The sequence below is a fragment of the Crocuta crocuta genome, unplaced genomic scaffold, assembly GCF_008692635.1.
Source record: "Crocuta crocuta isolate KB4526 unplaced genomic scaffold, BGI_CrCroc_1.0 scaffold13, whole genome shotgun sequence".
Classification (NCBI taxonomy): Eukaryota; Metazoa; Chordata; class Mammalia; order Carnivora; family Hyaenidae; genus Crocuta; species Crocuta crocuta.
Window position 1 is genome coordinate 2,269,615 of NW_027530007.1, and position 14,558 is coordinate 2,284,172.

Here is a 14,558-nt window from a genome sequence, read left to right on the forward strand (position 1 = left end):
AGACTGCAGATGGGCAAGGGGTCTCCATTTGAGGTTATGAAAACGTTCTAGAACAGGTCAGTGGTAGTTGCACCATATTGAATATACTTACTTTCACTGAATTGTACACTTAAAAAATTTTTTTAATGTTTATGTATTTGTGAAAGAGAGAGACAGAGCGCGAGCTGGGGAGGGGCAGAGAGAGAGGGAGACACAGAATCCGAAGCAGGCTCCAGGCTCTGAGCTGTCAGCACGGAGCCTAATGCAGAGCTTGAACTCAACAACTGTGAGATCATGACCTGAGCCAAAGTCGGACGCTTAACCAAGGGAGCCCCCTGGGTGCCCCAACACTTTAAAAGAGAATAGGGGCACCTAGGGGGCTCCCTTGGTTAATTATCCAATTCTTGGTTTCCTCTCAGGTGATGATCTCACTATTTGTGAATTTGAGACCCATGGAGGGCTCTGCACGGACAAAGGGAGCCTGCTTGGGATTCTCTCTCTCCCTCTCTCTGCCTCACCCCGCCACCCTGCACACACATGCGTTCTCTCAAAAGAAACAAATAAACCCAAAAATAAATAAACAATAAACTTCAAAAAATAAGAGTTAGAATGGTAAATTTTATGTTATGTGTATTTTAGCACATTTTTTTCATTTATTTTGAGAGAGACAGAGATGGTGCAAGTGGGGGAGGTGCAGAGAGAGAGAGAGAGAGAGAACAAGAATCCCAAGCAGGCTCTTCACTACCACGGGGCCCCAAACCTGTGAAACCACGAGATCATGACCTGAGCTGAGCCAAAGCTGACTGAGCCACCCAGGCGCCACAGCACAGTTTTTTAAAAATGTTTATTTATTTATTTTGAGAGGAGGGGGAAGAGCAGAGAGAAAGGGAGAGAGAAAATTCCAAGGAGGCTCCATGCTGTTAGCACAGAGCCCCACCACTAGCTCGATCTCACAAACTGTGAGGTCATGACCCTTCCTTTTAAAGGCTGAATAATAGGGGCGCCCGGGTGGCTTAGTCGGTTAAGCGTCCGACTTTCGCTTAGGTCATGNGGAATTCTGGGGCGGCTGGTGTTTCAGCCTGTTAAGCCTCTGACTCTTGATTTTGGCTGAGGTTGTGATCTCACAATTTGTGTGTTCAAGCCCCAAGTCAGGCTCTGTGCTGACAGTGCAGAGCCTGCTTGGGATTCTCTCTCTCCCTCTCTGCCCCTCCCCTACCCTCTCTTGTTCTCACAGTAAATAAACCTAAAAAAAAAATGAAAGGAAGGGAATCTGACACAGGCTGCGGCACGGATGAACCTTGAGGACTTAAGCTATGTAAAATAAGCCAGCCACAAAAGACAAATATGATTCCATTGACGCGAGTAACGTAACATAAGAGACAGAAAGCAGAATGGCAGTTGGCTAGGAGCTGGGGAGAGAATGGGGAATTAGTGTTTAATCGGGACAGAGCTTCGGTTTGGGAAGATGAAAAGTTCTGCAGCTGGACGGTGGTGATGGCTGCACAGTCCTGTGAGTGTATTTAATGCAAATGCACTGTACTTTTTAAAAAAAATTTTTTAAACGTTTGTTCATTTTTGAGAGACAGAAACAGAGCACGAGCAGGGGAGGGGCAGAGAGAGAGGGAGACATAGATTCTGAAGCAGGCTCCAGGCTTCCAGCTGTCAGCACAGAGCCATCTGGGGCCTCCAACCCACCAACCCATGAGATCATGACCTGAAGTCAGAAGTCAGACCCTTAACGGGCTGAGCCCCTCAGGTGCCCCCAAATGCACTGTACTCTTAAAAACTGTTAATATAAAATTTTGGTATGTAAACAAAATACCCTAAATCTAAAAATTAAAAAAAAAAAAAAAAAAAGGTGGGGGGGAGGTATTTTACGGGTACCCTGGGAGCTGTTGAGGGATCAGCCAGAGGGGTAAGAAGTCATGATTCAAGAAAAATCAGAGTTGAAAATAAAGCAACAAGGAAGTTAGGTTTGAAAATTCAAATTTNGGTTTGAGAGGTCGAGCCCCCTCTTGGGCTCTGCGCAGACAGCACAGATCCGACTTGGGATTCTCTGTCTCTCCTCTCTCTCTAGCCCTCCTCCCCTCTCTCTAAATAAATAAACTTTTTTTTTTTTTAATAAACATTTTTTAGAAAGAGAGAGACCCTCTGCCTCCGCAGTGGACGGGCGGAGGAGGTGCGGCTCGGCCACCAGGGGGCGCCCCCACGACCCCACACGCAGCCTGGAGCTGCCTAGGAAGGCGTGGAGGAGCCGGGATTTTCCAGATTTGGAAGGCAGCGCGAGGGGGCGGGGCAGCCACCACGGGGACACCCCCCTCGCCCCCCAGCAGGCAGGGGGCCGAGAAGCCCCCTCCTGGTGCCACGTGTCCCCATTGCTCTGTGTCGGGGCCAAAATAAGTCCCCGCGAAGGCTGGGTGCTGTCCTTTCCTTAGAGCGCTCCTTCTCTCCTTGCAGAGTGAAGAGTGAGAGTCTCAGGAAGTTGCATGTTTCCGTGTGATTTCAAACACTTTCAAAAACTTTCCTTTAAAAATCCCTGAAGAGGGGCGCCTGGGTGGCTCACACGGTTAAGCATCTGACTTCGGCTCAGGTCATGATCTTGCGGTTCGTGGGTTCGAGTCCCACATCGGGCTCTGTGCTGACAGCTCAGAGCCTGGAGCTGCTTCGGATTCTGTGACTCCCTCTCTCTCTGTTCCTCCCCAGCTCACACTCTGTCTCTCTCTCTCTCGAAAGTAAATAAAGGTTTAAAAATTTTTTTAAATGCCTGAAGAAACAGATCTGGGCAGAGGAAAAACGTGAAGGTTCAAAGTAAAACAAGAGTACACCTTGATTTTGTGGGCTGCGTAAGTGAGGAATTGGGTTAGTTTTTTTTTTTAATGTCTATTTATTTTTGAGACAGAGCATGAGTAGGGGAGAGGTTGAGAGATATGGAGACACAGAATCAAAGCAGGCTCCAGGCTCCCAGCTGTCAGCACAGAGACCGATGCAGGGCTTGAACTCACAAACCCTGAGATCGTGACCTGAGCTGGCGTCAAACGCTTAACTGACTGAGCCCCCCAGGCCTTGCTCCCTCAGCCTCCCGGCTGCACCTCTACACATCACACAACCCCTCACCCCAGGGCCTTTGCACTGATTCTGTGCCCCTAGCTATCCACACAGCTTGTTCCTCACCTTAACACTCAATTTTGTGAGTCTTTTTTGTTTTGTTTTATTTTGTTTTTTGAGAGAGAGCGAGCAAGAGAGCATGTGTGAGCAGGCGAGAAGGGCAGAGGGAGAAAGAGAGACGGAGAGGGAGAGAGAGGGCAGGGGTGGGGGGAGGTGAGACTCTCAAGAAAGCTCCATGCTCAGCACAGAGCCCTGATATCATGACCCAAGCTGAAATCAAAAGTCGGACGCGATACTTAACTGAGCCCGCCAGGCGCCCCTCTGAGTCCTTCTTAACCATCTTACTAGAAGAGCATCACCAGCGTCCTGAGTTCCCTACTATCATTTTTCTGTGCCTCTTACCACGGCGTGATGCACTCTATTTTTTAACCTCTGTTTATTATCTGTCTCCTCCCTTGGGAATGGAAGGTCCAGGAGCAGAGAAACTTTGCATTTTGTTCCCTACTAAATTCTAGGAATTTGCACATTTATTCATATTTGGATAAATTCACAAATGTTGATTCAATTTTGCCTCCCTCAAGAGCCGACTGCTTCACGTTGCCTCCAAGCAGTGCCGTTATGTTAAGGAGAAGGAGATTTCCAAACAGGGGAGCCCTCACAGCCCACGGCCCCCAATTCAGATTACTCACCACACAGTTCTTAAATCTGGTCTCAATCTACCACCTCAGGCAAACCATCTATTACCTGATTCTACCCTGAAACAATGTCATAATCTTTCTGTTTGGTGGGGTTCACAATATCTCATTGGATCAACAATCATTTTCTAACTTTTTCTGGCTCTGAAGTCATTTTTTTCTTTTTTCTTTTAATGTTTATTTATTTATTTTTTTAAATGTTTTATTTATTTCTAGGAGAGAGAGAGAGAGACAGCGTGAGCAGGGAAGGGTCAGACAGAGAGGGAGTCACAGACTGAAACAGGCTCCAGGCTCTGAGGTGGCAGTCAGCACAGAGCCCGACGCGGGGCTCGAACCCACGAACCGTGAGATCATGACCTGAGCCAAACTTGGGTGCTTAACTGACTGAGCCACCCAGGCGCCCCTGGCTTCCATGTGCCTAAGGGTCAAACTAACTAGCTGGTTTCTGTTAGTTGAAAGAAGAGTGACATCTGATGCCCAGACTTTAATTTCCTATCGAAGTCTGTCATCACCTGCAGACTGTCAGCTCCTCATAGGCATAGGCCTTTCCTCAGCTGTTCTGCCCAGAACCCTTACAGCCCAGCTCAGAGCTTAGCACATCGTGAGCGCTCAGTGGGCGTTCACCCTCTCCTGACTTTCCTTATCCTGCATAGACTTGTTGATCCGGGGACTAGCTCCTCCGTCGAGAGACTCCCGGCAACTATCTCCACGTTCCTCCCAGGGGTCAGCCACACACCGTCTACACTCGCTCGCTCGCTTCTGGTTCCACACTCCCAGTGTGCCTCCCAGCCCCGCTCCCACTACTGCTTGCCCTTCTGGGTGCCTCGGGCATCGCAGCCGGCGCCCTTCACCCCTTCACCCTGAAACACTCCCTGCCCTCGCTTCCGCCCTGTTTCTCCAGCTCCTCTGTGCCCCCTTCTCCCAGCTCTGTGCCCTCAGGCTTCTCTCTCACTTTAGCTCCTTTTAAAGTTTAAGTTATTTATCTTGAGAGCTCAAGCAGGGGAGGGGCACAGAGAGAGGGACAGAGAAACCTCAAGCAGGATCCACACTGTCTTCACAGAACCCGATGAGGGGCCTAAACCCACGACCCACGAGATGGTGACCTGAGCTAAAATCAAGAGCCAGACGACCCACCGACTGAGCCCGTCAGGCGCTCCTCTCTCACTATAAACTCAGTGTCCCCGGGACGCGTGGTGGGCTCAGTCAGTGGATTGTGCAACTCTTGATCTCAGGGCTGTGTTGTGAGTTCAAGCCCCATGTTGGGTGTAGAAATTACTTAAAAATGAAATCTTAAAACACACTCACACACACTGTCCAGGACAGTCTCATCCACACGCATAGTTTATATGCTTGCCATCGTCTCCTGAGAGCCTGGCTTGTACCGGGCACAGCACTTCAACATCCAGACCTCATTCTTCTGATTGTGTTACCTTCTTTCTTTTTAAAATATTTATTTATTTATTTATTTATTTATTTATTTATTTATTTGAGAGAGACAGACAGCATGAGCAGGGGAGGGTCAGAGAGAGAGGGAGATACAGACTCTGAAACAGGCTCCAGGCTCTGAGCTGTCAGCGCAGAGCCCAATGTGGGGCTCGAACCCACGAACCGTGAGATCATGACTTGAGCTGAAGTCGGACGCTTAACCGACTGAGCCACCTAGGCGCCCCTTATTTATTTTGAGAAAGGGGAGGGAGGAAAGGGCAGAGAGAGAGGAGAGTCCCCAGCAGTCTCTGCATGATCAAGCATAGAGCCCGACGTGGGGCTCGATCCTGCAAACCACGAGATCATGGCCTGAGCTGAAATCAAGAACCAGAGGCTTAACCAGCCTGAGCCACCCAGGACCCCTGTGTTGCCTTCTTTCCAATTGGCCTTGACCTTCCTTCCTACAGCTTCCTGGACCCCAAATAGGGCATCTGCCTTGATTCCTCCTCCGTCATTCCTACAGCTCATCGACCACCTTGGACTCTGGATGCGGTGTCGTGAATAATTAGCTATTTCTCTCCAGCCCCAAGTCTATTCACTGTATTTGAGACTTGGGCCCCAGGTGCTCCTGACCATCACCGTCTCACGCTGGGACTGCTTGCAGCACTTTCTAGAACTGCCTCCGGAATTGCATGCCCACCGCAGCCCTTCCGTCTGCCGTTGGAGTTCCTTCTGTGAGCCAACCTGGCCGTGCAGATCTTCTGCTTCACGCCAGTCACCACCTCCCATTGCTCTGGGGGACAGATCTTACCTCTGTAACCTGACATTCAAGATTCTTCACGATGGGGCCCCTGCCTACCTTCCTGTCTCCTCTGACACCTCTCGCGCTCCGGCCGCACACACCCAGGCGTCAGGGAGCGCCATCTTCCCACTTACCTGGGCTTCGGGTCCAGCCTAGACATCACCTCCGCTGCCCCTGCCCCTTGCCATCACTGGCCCGTCCCCGAAAGTCAGGTCTGCGCCTCCTGAGCTCTCAGAGCTGCCTCACCGCTGCTCACACAGCTTGTTTTGTCCATTTTCCTCACAAGCCCTTGAAGACGGAGTTACATCCTGTTCATTGGTGTCCATGGTGCACCTAGAAGGTTTTCAAATACCTAAAATAACAGCACACGCTATGTTTAGAAGGAGAAAGTCAGAGTCATTGGACCGGTGTATTGACGCTGAGCAGTTTTCCCACAATCCGAGTAGTTGGCTCCTGGGACAGGCGGTGAGGCGTCTCTCCGACCACGAGCTCCCATCAACGGGGACTGAGTAACATCCGTTCGTTTGGGAAGAGAACTCAGCATTAAAGCTGCAGTCACTTGTGGGCTCCGTGGGCGGAGAAGGCTCAGGCTCTGTGGAAGGTCTGTTTGCACACTTGGCCTTCACAGCACATTTCCTAGGGATGAAGAGGAAGCGGAGAAGAAGGAAGATGAGTTGGCATGTGGTCTATTGATTATTATTACTCACAGCGCTTCTGATAGCAGGTCTGGGGTGTCTCCCCCTCGCTGACACCAACTCAGTGTCCAACAATTCAATTCAATTCTGACACCAACGACCCAGAGCTAGTGCAGACCCCGCAGTTTAGGGGCTCCATCTCCCCAAACTGCCCGACATCAAACACCAGTCCCAGGCCACCCACACTTCTGACTGACCAGCTATGAAATGGGGATTCCCACGCCTCTCTCCTTGGGTTCAGGAATTTGCTAGAATGGTTCACAGAAACACTCGTTACTTACATTTACAGGTTGATTATAAAGGATATGACTCAGGGCGCCTGGGTGGCTCAGTCGGTTGAGCGGCCAACTTTGGCTCAAGTCATGATCTCACAGTTTGTGGGTTCAAGCCCCATGTCAGGCTCTGTGCTGACAGCTCAGAGCCTGGAGCCTGTTTGGAATTCTGTGTCTCCCTCTCTCTCTCTGCCCCTCCCCCACTCGTGCTCTGTCTCTGTCTCAAAAATAAATTATTAAAAAAATTTTATAAAGGACATGACTCAAGAACAGGCAAGTAGAAAGATGCATACATAGGACACAGTATGGGGGATGCGTGTGTGGAATTTCCACGGGCCCTTAGGGGTCCTGCTCTTCCGGTGCATCAGTGTTTTCACCAACTAGGAAGCTCTCCAATCCTTCCCATTTAGGGATGTTATTGGGGGTTTCACTGCATAGGCACGGCTGATAAATCTCTGGCCATCTGGGCGACCCCAGCCCCAGTCATCTCATTAGCCTACAGAAGACACTCTAGTCTGGAGTTCCCAAGCGTTTCAAAAACCAGGTACAAAGCCAAACGTTGATTCTGTGTTATGTCACAGCACATCAGAACTGTCCTGTGAGTGTCCTTAGAGCAAGGACCCTTCTCTCCTCTGTTTGGGCACAGTTATGCCAGGGAAGGATGCGTGCAATTTGAACACTCCTTCCTGCAGTAATCTAATCTATATCCTCAAACATATTTGTCTTCCTTTGTAGTTCCGTGTTACATTTTTGGGATGGCAAGTGTCTTAATTTGTTTTTAATCATAGAAGAGTGTCAGATTTGTCAATCTAGCATCAAAATATCTTTTTTTTTTTTTAAGTAAGCTCCACACCCAATGTGGGGCATGAACTCACAACCCTGAGATCAAGAGTCACGTGTCCTACCTACTGAGCCAGCCAGGTGCCCCAAGAATCAAAATATCTTCAATGTTTTTGCAATCAAAGATGACCCAGACCCTCAAAGACACATCTGACTTTAAAGTAAATGCTCTAATTTTGTTTTCACGTTTCTGGCCCAGATTTCACGTCCATTAAGGCAAAAAGGCATTGAGTTGAAGGCACACATTTTTGTCAGACCTGGATTTGAATCACTACTCTTCAGCCATGGTCAGTTTCTAAATCTCAGTCTCTTCATTTGTAAATGGGAAAAGTAGTGTCCCTTTCACAGAACTGTGTTAAAGACCAAGTGAGATAACACACACAAGGATTTAGCACAGTATTGAGCATAGTCATCACTCAAAAAATGTCAGCTATTATAATATATATGGCAGGAAGCAATTCTCATTTAAAAAGCCATAATCAAGCCTTGATGTACAATTTTATACCTTCTAAATTATATTTAGAAGCTGTTGATTAGCTTGAGCTATAACTTGCTCATTCATGGAGTGCTGGTGGCATTGGCAGTTGGAAGGAAGGCAACTAAGTACCAAGAGGCAATGATGTCTATGGCTCTGACCATGGTCCTCTCTGCAAATTCTTCTGAAGGAAATAAATCCGTGGATGCAAAACAGCTCTACTGATGTGAATTTAAGCAATAGCAGTGGCACCTCGGTCTATTAAGCATCTAACTCTTGACTTCAGCTCAGGTCGTGATTTCACGGTTTATGAGTTCGAGCCTCGCATCGGGCTCTGCGCTGACAGTGGGGAGCTTGCTTGGGATTCTGTCTCCCTCTCTCTGACCCTCCCTGGCTTGCTCTCTATGTCTCTCTCAAAATAAATAAAAATAAACTTAAAAAAAAAAGAGCAATAGCAGAAAACACCCTGAAACAATAACCTGGACACGGAAATTAAGGAAATGTTTTCCAGAAATGATAGTTCACCAACCTGATGGAATATTAAGCAGCCAGTTTTCTCCCTTATTATATATATATAATATATATATACAAACATTTTTTAAATTAATACATGATGAGTTCAACAGGAAAATTACTTTGAAATCTGGATTATATTTTGTAGTAAATGGAAAAGCAGAATATTTCTGACAGAGACTGGGAGGTAACATGCCAACTTGAAAACAGTGGGTTGGGGGGACACTTGGGTGGCTCAGTCGGTTAAGCGTCCAACTCTGGATTTCAGCTCAGATCATGATCCCAGGGTTGTGGGATCAAGCCCTGCATTAGGTTCCACACTGAGCATTAAAACCTGCTTGGGATTCTCTCCCTCCCTCTCTCTGCCCCTCTCTCCCCTCAAAATAAATAAACATTTAAAAAGAAAAGAAGGGGCGTCTGGGTGGCTTAGTCGGTTAAGCGTCCAACTTTCGCTTAGGTCATGATCTCGTGGTTCGTGGGTTCGAGCCCCGCATCGGGCTCTGTGCTGACTGCCAGCTCAGAGCCTGAAGCCTATTTCGGAGTCTGTGTCTCCCTCTCTCTCTGACCCTCCCCTGCTCACGCCGTCTCTCTCTCTCTCTCTCCTAGAAATTAAAAAATAAAAAAATAAATAAAAAAGAAAAAGAAAAGAAAACAGTGCATGGGGGGGGGTCGCTGTCATGGTGTGCTGTCATATCTCGTTACAAATAAGAACGAAAGGTGGCAATTACCAGGTGGAGTTGTCCCCTTCGATCCAATGGGCCCAGCCTCTGTTCTTCTTGTCTCCCTTCCGGACACAGGGGAGTCTGTCACTGTCCCTGGTGACCAGCTCTGGGGGAGGGAGGGGAGGAAATGCTGGCTTGCCCTGACCACGTCCTCAGACTGGTACTAGGCAGGGTGCTGAAAGAACCTTGCCAAATCAGCAGCCTATGTTGTCACTTGGATTTTTTCACCTTGCGTTTTCTGTTATCCAGGCTTCATTATTTTCATCAAATTCTTCTCTGACTTTAAATGTAACACGGTAGCTCTGCAGGCTGCTGTATGTGCGGATGGTAAAAGAGCCCCATTTTGCTCCATCCCTTTCTGCGGCCTCAACAACTCAGCTATCTTATGAGCAGCAGAGTCAATACCTTAAAAATGATTTTTAAGATGGGGCTCCTGGGTGGCTCAGTCGGTTGAGCCTCCAACTTCAGCTCAGGCCATGATCTCACGGTTTGTGGGTTCGAGCCCCACATCAGGGTCTGTGCTGACAGCTCAGAGCCTGGAGCCTGCTTCGGATTCTTTGTCTCCCTTTCTCTCTGACCCTCCCCTGCTCACTCTGCCTCTCTCTCTCTCTCAGAAATAGATAAAACATTTTTAAAAAATGATTTTTAAGAAAGAAAAAAAAATCTCAACATTCACTCAAGACGCGAGAGCTAAGAATTTGGCAGTTGCCCTCCAAACTGCTGTATTTCATAGCTAGTGTCGCTTTTACAATTTCGATGCCACTGGCTGCCAAAATGGGATCTGTAGGGAGTTATCCTGGCAAAGCTCCATCTAGAGGCTTCATTAAAAAGCTTGACCCAAGGGGCACGAGGGTGGCTCAGTTGGTTGAGTGTCCAACTTCGGTTCAGGTCATGATCTCCTGGTTTATGGGTTAGACCCCCGCATCAGGCTCTGTGCTGACGTGTGGAGACTGCTTGGGATTCTCTCTCTCTCTCTCTCTCTCTCTCAGTCTCCCATTTGTGAGTTCAAGCCCCATGTCGGGCTCTGCACTGGCGACATGGGGCCTGCTTGGGATTCTCTCCCTCTGTGTCTCTCTCTCAAAAATAAATATTAAAAAAACAAAACAAAACAAAAAGCTTGACCAGCCTTCAGGGAAGAGTCACTGGTGGGCTGTGCTTTAGGTTACGGATTTGCAGCTGGGCCTGGAGGAAGCAGGTCCAGGAGCTGCCCCAGAAGCCAACAGGAGCACAAGGAAGCCAAGGCGACAGGCCTCAGGTCCCAGCCCAAACTCACATCTCAAATACAGCGACTCTGCCTTTGTCTGCTTTATGTATTTACACTTTTTAAAATTAAAGTTTATTTACTTATTTTGAGAAAGAGAGCATGAACGGGGCGGGGGGGGGTGAGGGGTAGAGAGAAGAAGAGAGGGAGAGAGAATCCTAAGCAGGCTCGGTGCAGTCATCACAGAATCTGACACGGGGCTTGAACTCACAAACTATGAGATCGTGACCTGAGCTGAATCCAAGAATCAGACACTTAACTGACTGAGCCACCCAGGCACCCCTGTATTTACACTTATTTTTTAAGTTTATTCATTTTTGAGAGAGAGAGAGCACAAGTGGGGGAGGAGCAGAGAGAGGGAGACAGAATCCAAAGGAGGCTCCAGGCTCTGGGCTGTCAGCACAAAGCTGGACGTGGGGCTTGAACCCACAAACCATGAGATCAGGACCTGACCCTAAGTGGGATGCTCAACTGACTGAACCACCCAGGCGCCTCTGTATTTACACTTTGAATGAAGACAGAATTTAAACAGCTTCTGAACGACACACACACACAAAAGCCAAAAGCCATGCCATCATGCGTATAGAATTAGACATTTAGAAATCTTTAATAAACCTTCAAACATAGTCACACACAGAAACACAGAATGCTGAGAAGATCCAGGTTTTGATAAAGACAGTGGATTCGAACTCCATTTTCCTGTTAGTAGCTTTAAGCACATTATGTAGCTAGAGGTAACTGTTGCTATTTCATTTATTTATTAAATAAGCTCTATGTCTGCCACAGGGCTCAAACTCATGACCCTGTGATCAAGAGTCACACAGTCTACTGACTGAGCCCATCAGGCAACTGTTGCTATTTAACAGTTCAGGTCATGATCTCATGGTCCATGAGTTCGAGACCTGTGTTGGGTTCTGTGCTGACAGCTCAGAGCCTGGAGCCTGCTTCTGATTCTATGTCTCCCCGTCTCTCTCTGCCTCTCCCCTGCTCATGCTCTGCCTCTCAAAAATGATTAAATGTTAAAAAAAATCTTTTAACAAGGCAGCCACGTGACACTTGTGCCAGGAGAGATCCCAGGGAACCCAGGGACACCCTGAAGGAGGTGGCAGATGGGTCCAGGAGCCGCCAGGAGCCTGGGGTGGCTGCAGCGTAATGAGGGAGAGTAAGGAAGGGGAGGATCTTGAGACGAAATGCAGGGGCACCATAAGGACCACTGGGCTCTAACTCAGAGAAAATGAAGTCAGACGGGTGCCACTGAACTGTTAGGAGCAGGTGACATGGCCTAACAGGCAGACAGCCACCAGTGGGTGCTGGTTCATCACCTACCACTCTATGAGCCATAGGGCATGGTTCTCCCACTGAGGGATTGTCCTATTATGTAAAACAAACGCCCAGGAATCTTCATTTAAGAGACTTACGTGCCTCATTGGAGGTAGTTTGGGTCTATCTTTTTAATTTTTTTTAAAGTAACCTCTACATCCAAAATGGGGCTCAAACTTAAAACCCAGCGATCAAGAGTTGCATGTTCTATTGACTGCGCCACCCAGGTGCTCCGAGAGATGACCCCTATTTATTTTAAAGGCTTTTTAAATGTTTATTTAATTGTGGGGGAGGGGGAGAGAAAGAGAGAGAGAGAGAGAGAGAGAGAGAGAAGCCAAGCAGGCTCCATGCTGTCAGCACAGACCCCAATGCAGCACTTGAACCCATGAACCATGAGGCCATGACCTGAGCCAAAGTTGGACCCTTAACCAACTGAGCCATCCAGGTACCCCAAATAATTTTAATAGAGAAAGAGAGAGAGAGAGTGAAAGTGTGGGAGAGGCAGAGGTTAATTTGTTGGCCTAAGAGATTCATTTTTATCAGATATGAACTGCCACTCAGGGCCCCACATCGTCATTTCCAGTCCAGAAAACTCGGCCAAGCAATGAGCAGGGACCCTTCAGCATTTCTAAACTCAAAAATAAGATAAATGTCCTTATTTTGCAGAAAAAAAATGTTTTCTTAGTATTTAAATAACCTGTATACCCAACGTGGGGCTTGAATTCACAACCCTAAGATCAAGAGTCGTATACTCTATGGGACGCCTGGGTGGCTCAGTCGGTTAAGTGTCCGATTTCGGCTCAGGTCATGATCTCCAAGTTAGTGGGTTTGAGCCCCGCATCAGGCTCTGTGCTGACAGCTCAGCGCCTGGAGCCTGTTTCAGATTCTGTGTCTCCCTCTCTCTCTAAACCTCCCCTGCTCATTCTGTCTCTCTCTCTCTCTCTCAGAAATAAATAAAGAATTTAAAAAAAAAAAGAGTCATATACTCTACTCACTGAGCCTGCCAGGTGCTCAGGAAACTTTCCTTTTTACATTTTTAAAATTTAAAATAGTTATTGCTGACTTTCCTTAAACACCATTCATTCTGTAAGTAAAACAAAACCAACTTAACCAACCAAATAAAAAGCAAACTTTAGATTATTACATCATTTACAGTTATGGTTTTAAAATCTGTAAGCCCCATGTTGGATGGAGAGATGATTTAAAAATAAAATCTTTAGGGGCGCCTGGGGGGCTCAGGCGGTTAAGCGTTTGACTTCTGCTCAGGTCATGATCTCGCAGTGGGAGAGTTCCAGCCCCGCACCAGGCTCACTGATGTCGGCATGGAGCCTCTTGGGACCCTCTGTCCCTCTCTCTGCCCTTCCGCTACTTACACAAACTACACACTCTGTCTCTCTCCAAAATAAATAAACATTTAAAAATTTTTTTAAAAAAGTAAGTTCAGTAAAATAAAATCTTTAATGGTAAGTTAAATAAAGTCTTAAAGGGGCACCTGGCTGGCTCAGTTGGTGGAGTGTGTGACTCTTGATCTCAGGATCACGAGTTCAAGCCACATGTTGGGTGTAGAGATTAATTTTTTTTTTTTAAATGTTTATTTATTTTGGAGAGAGAGAGAATGAGAGGGAGCAGGGCAAGGGCAAAGAGAGAGGGCGACAGAGAATCTGAAGCAGGACGGCTGCCCCTCGCTTCGTACCCAGGCCCACACGCGGCCCTCCGGTTGTTGCTGCTGATCATGTTCCTGGTGCAGCTGAGGGCTGTGGGCGGAGGGGCAGGGTGACAGTGGCCGGTGGGCGGTGGGGTCTCAGCCTATCTGTGGGGCCTAGGAGGCGGGTTGGGGCGGGACCGAGGCAGGGACAGCAGCCATGCAGAGGAGCCGGACGCACCTGCTGGGTCACCCTCCTGGGTCCCAGCTTTCCTGTCTTCACGGACACTCCCGCTTTCCCGGGCCTTCCCCCTCCTGCTCCTCCTCCTCTTGACTCTAAACCTAGGGACGCCCCAGACGTGTTCCGAGCCACACTTTTTTCTCTGCCTACATGGTAATGACCAAGGACATCACCTTCAAACTCATGGCATTAATTAGTGCTTCAGCTGCAAATGATAGGTCAATAAACCCAACTCTAGTGGTCTCCATATACAGAGAGGTTTATTTTTCTTACCTATCAAGACTTCCTGCGACGAAAGGTTGCTGGTGATAGTTCGGGAACTCCATTCGGTGCAAGCGGCACCTCTGATTGTCCTGGCCTTTTATGCCTGGTGGTTAGTGACCTTGCAGTCAAGAGTTGGCTGCTGGCTTTCCAGCCCGATGTCCACGTTCAAGGTGAGAAGGAAGGTGAACCTGCCATTAGCCCTTCATCAGATTTGTTTATGCTCACTGGCTAAGTGTCAAATGTCACTTCTTCCTTCTTTTTTTAATGTATATTTTGAGAGAGAGAGAGAATGAGTGGGGAAGGGGCA

General features: G+C 48.0%; 1 protein-coding gene across 1 annotated transcript; it reads right to left on the reverse strand.

Moving 5' to 3' along the window:
• Window positions 1-6,591: 6,591 nt before the first annotated feature.
• On the reverse strand, window positions 6,592-14,313 carry RBP7 (retinol binding protein 7). Its single transcript, XM_077763966.1, is given in 9 exon segments — window positions 6,592-6,642; window positions 9,530-9,540; window positions 9,543-9,616; window positions 9,714-9,777; window positions 9,780-9,860; window positions 9,863-9,928; window positions 13,808-13,858; window positions 13,988-14,088; window positions 14,261-14,313. Coding segments are annotated over 9 exon segments (552 nt in total).
• Between the last annotated feature and the right edge of the window lie 245 nt (window positions 14,314-14,558).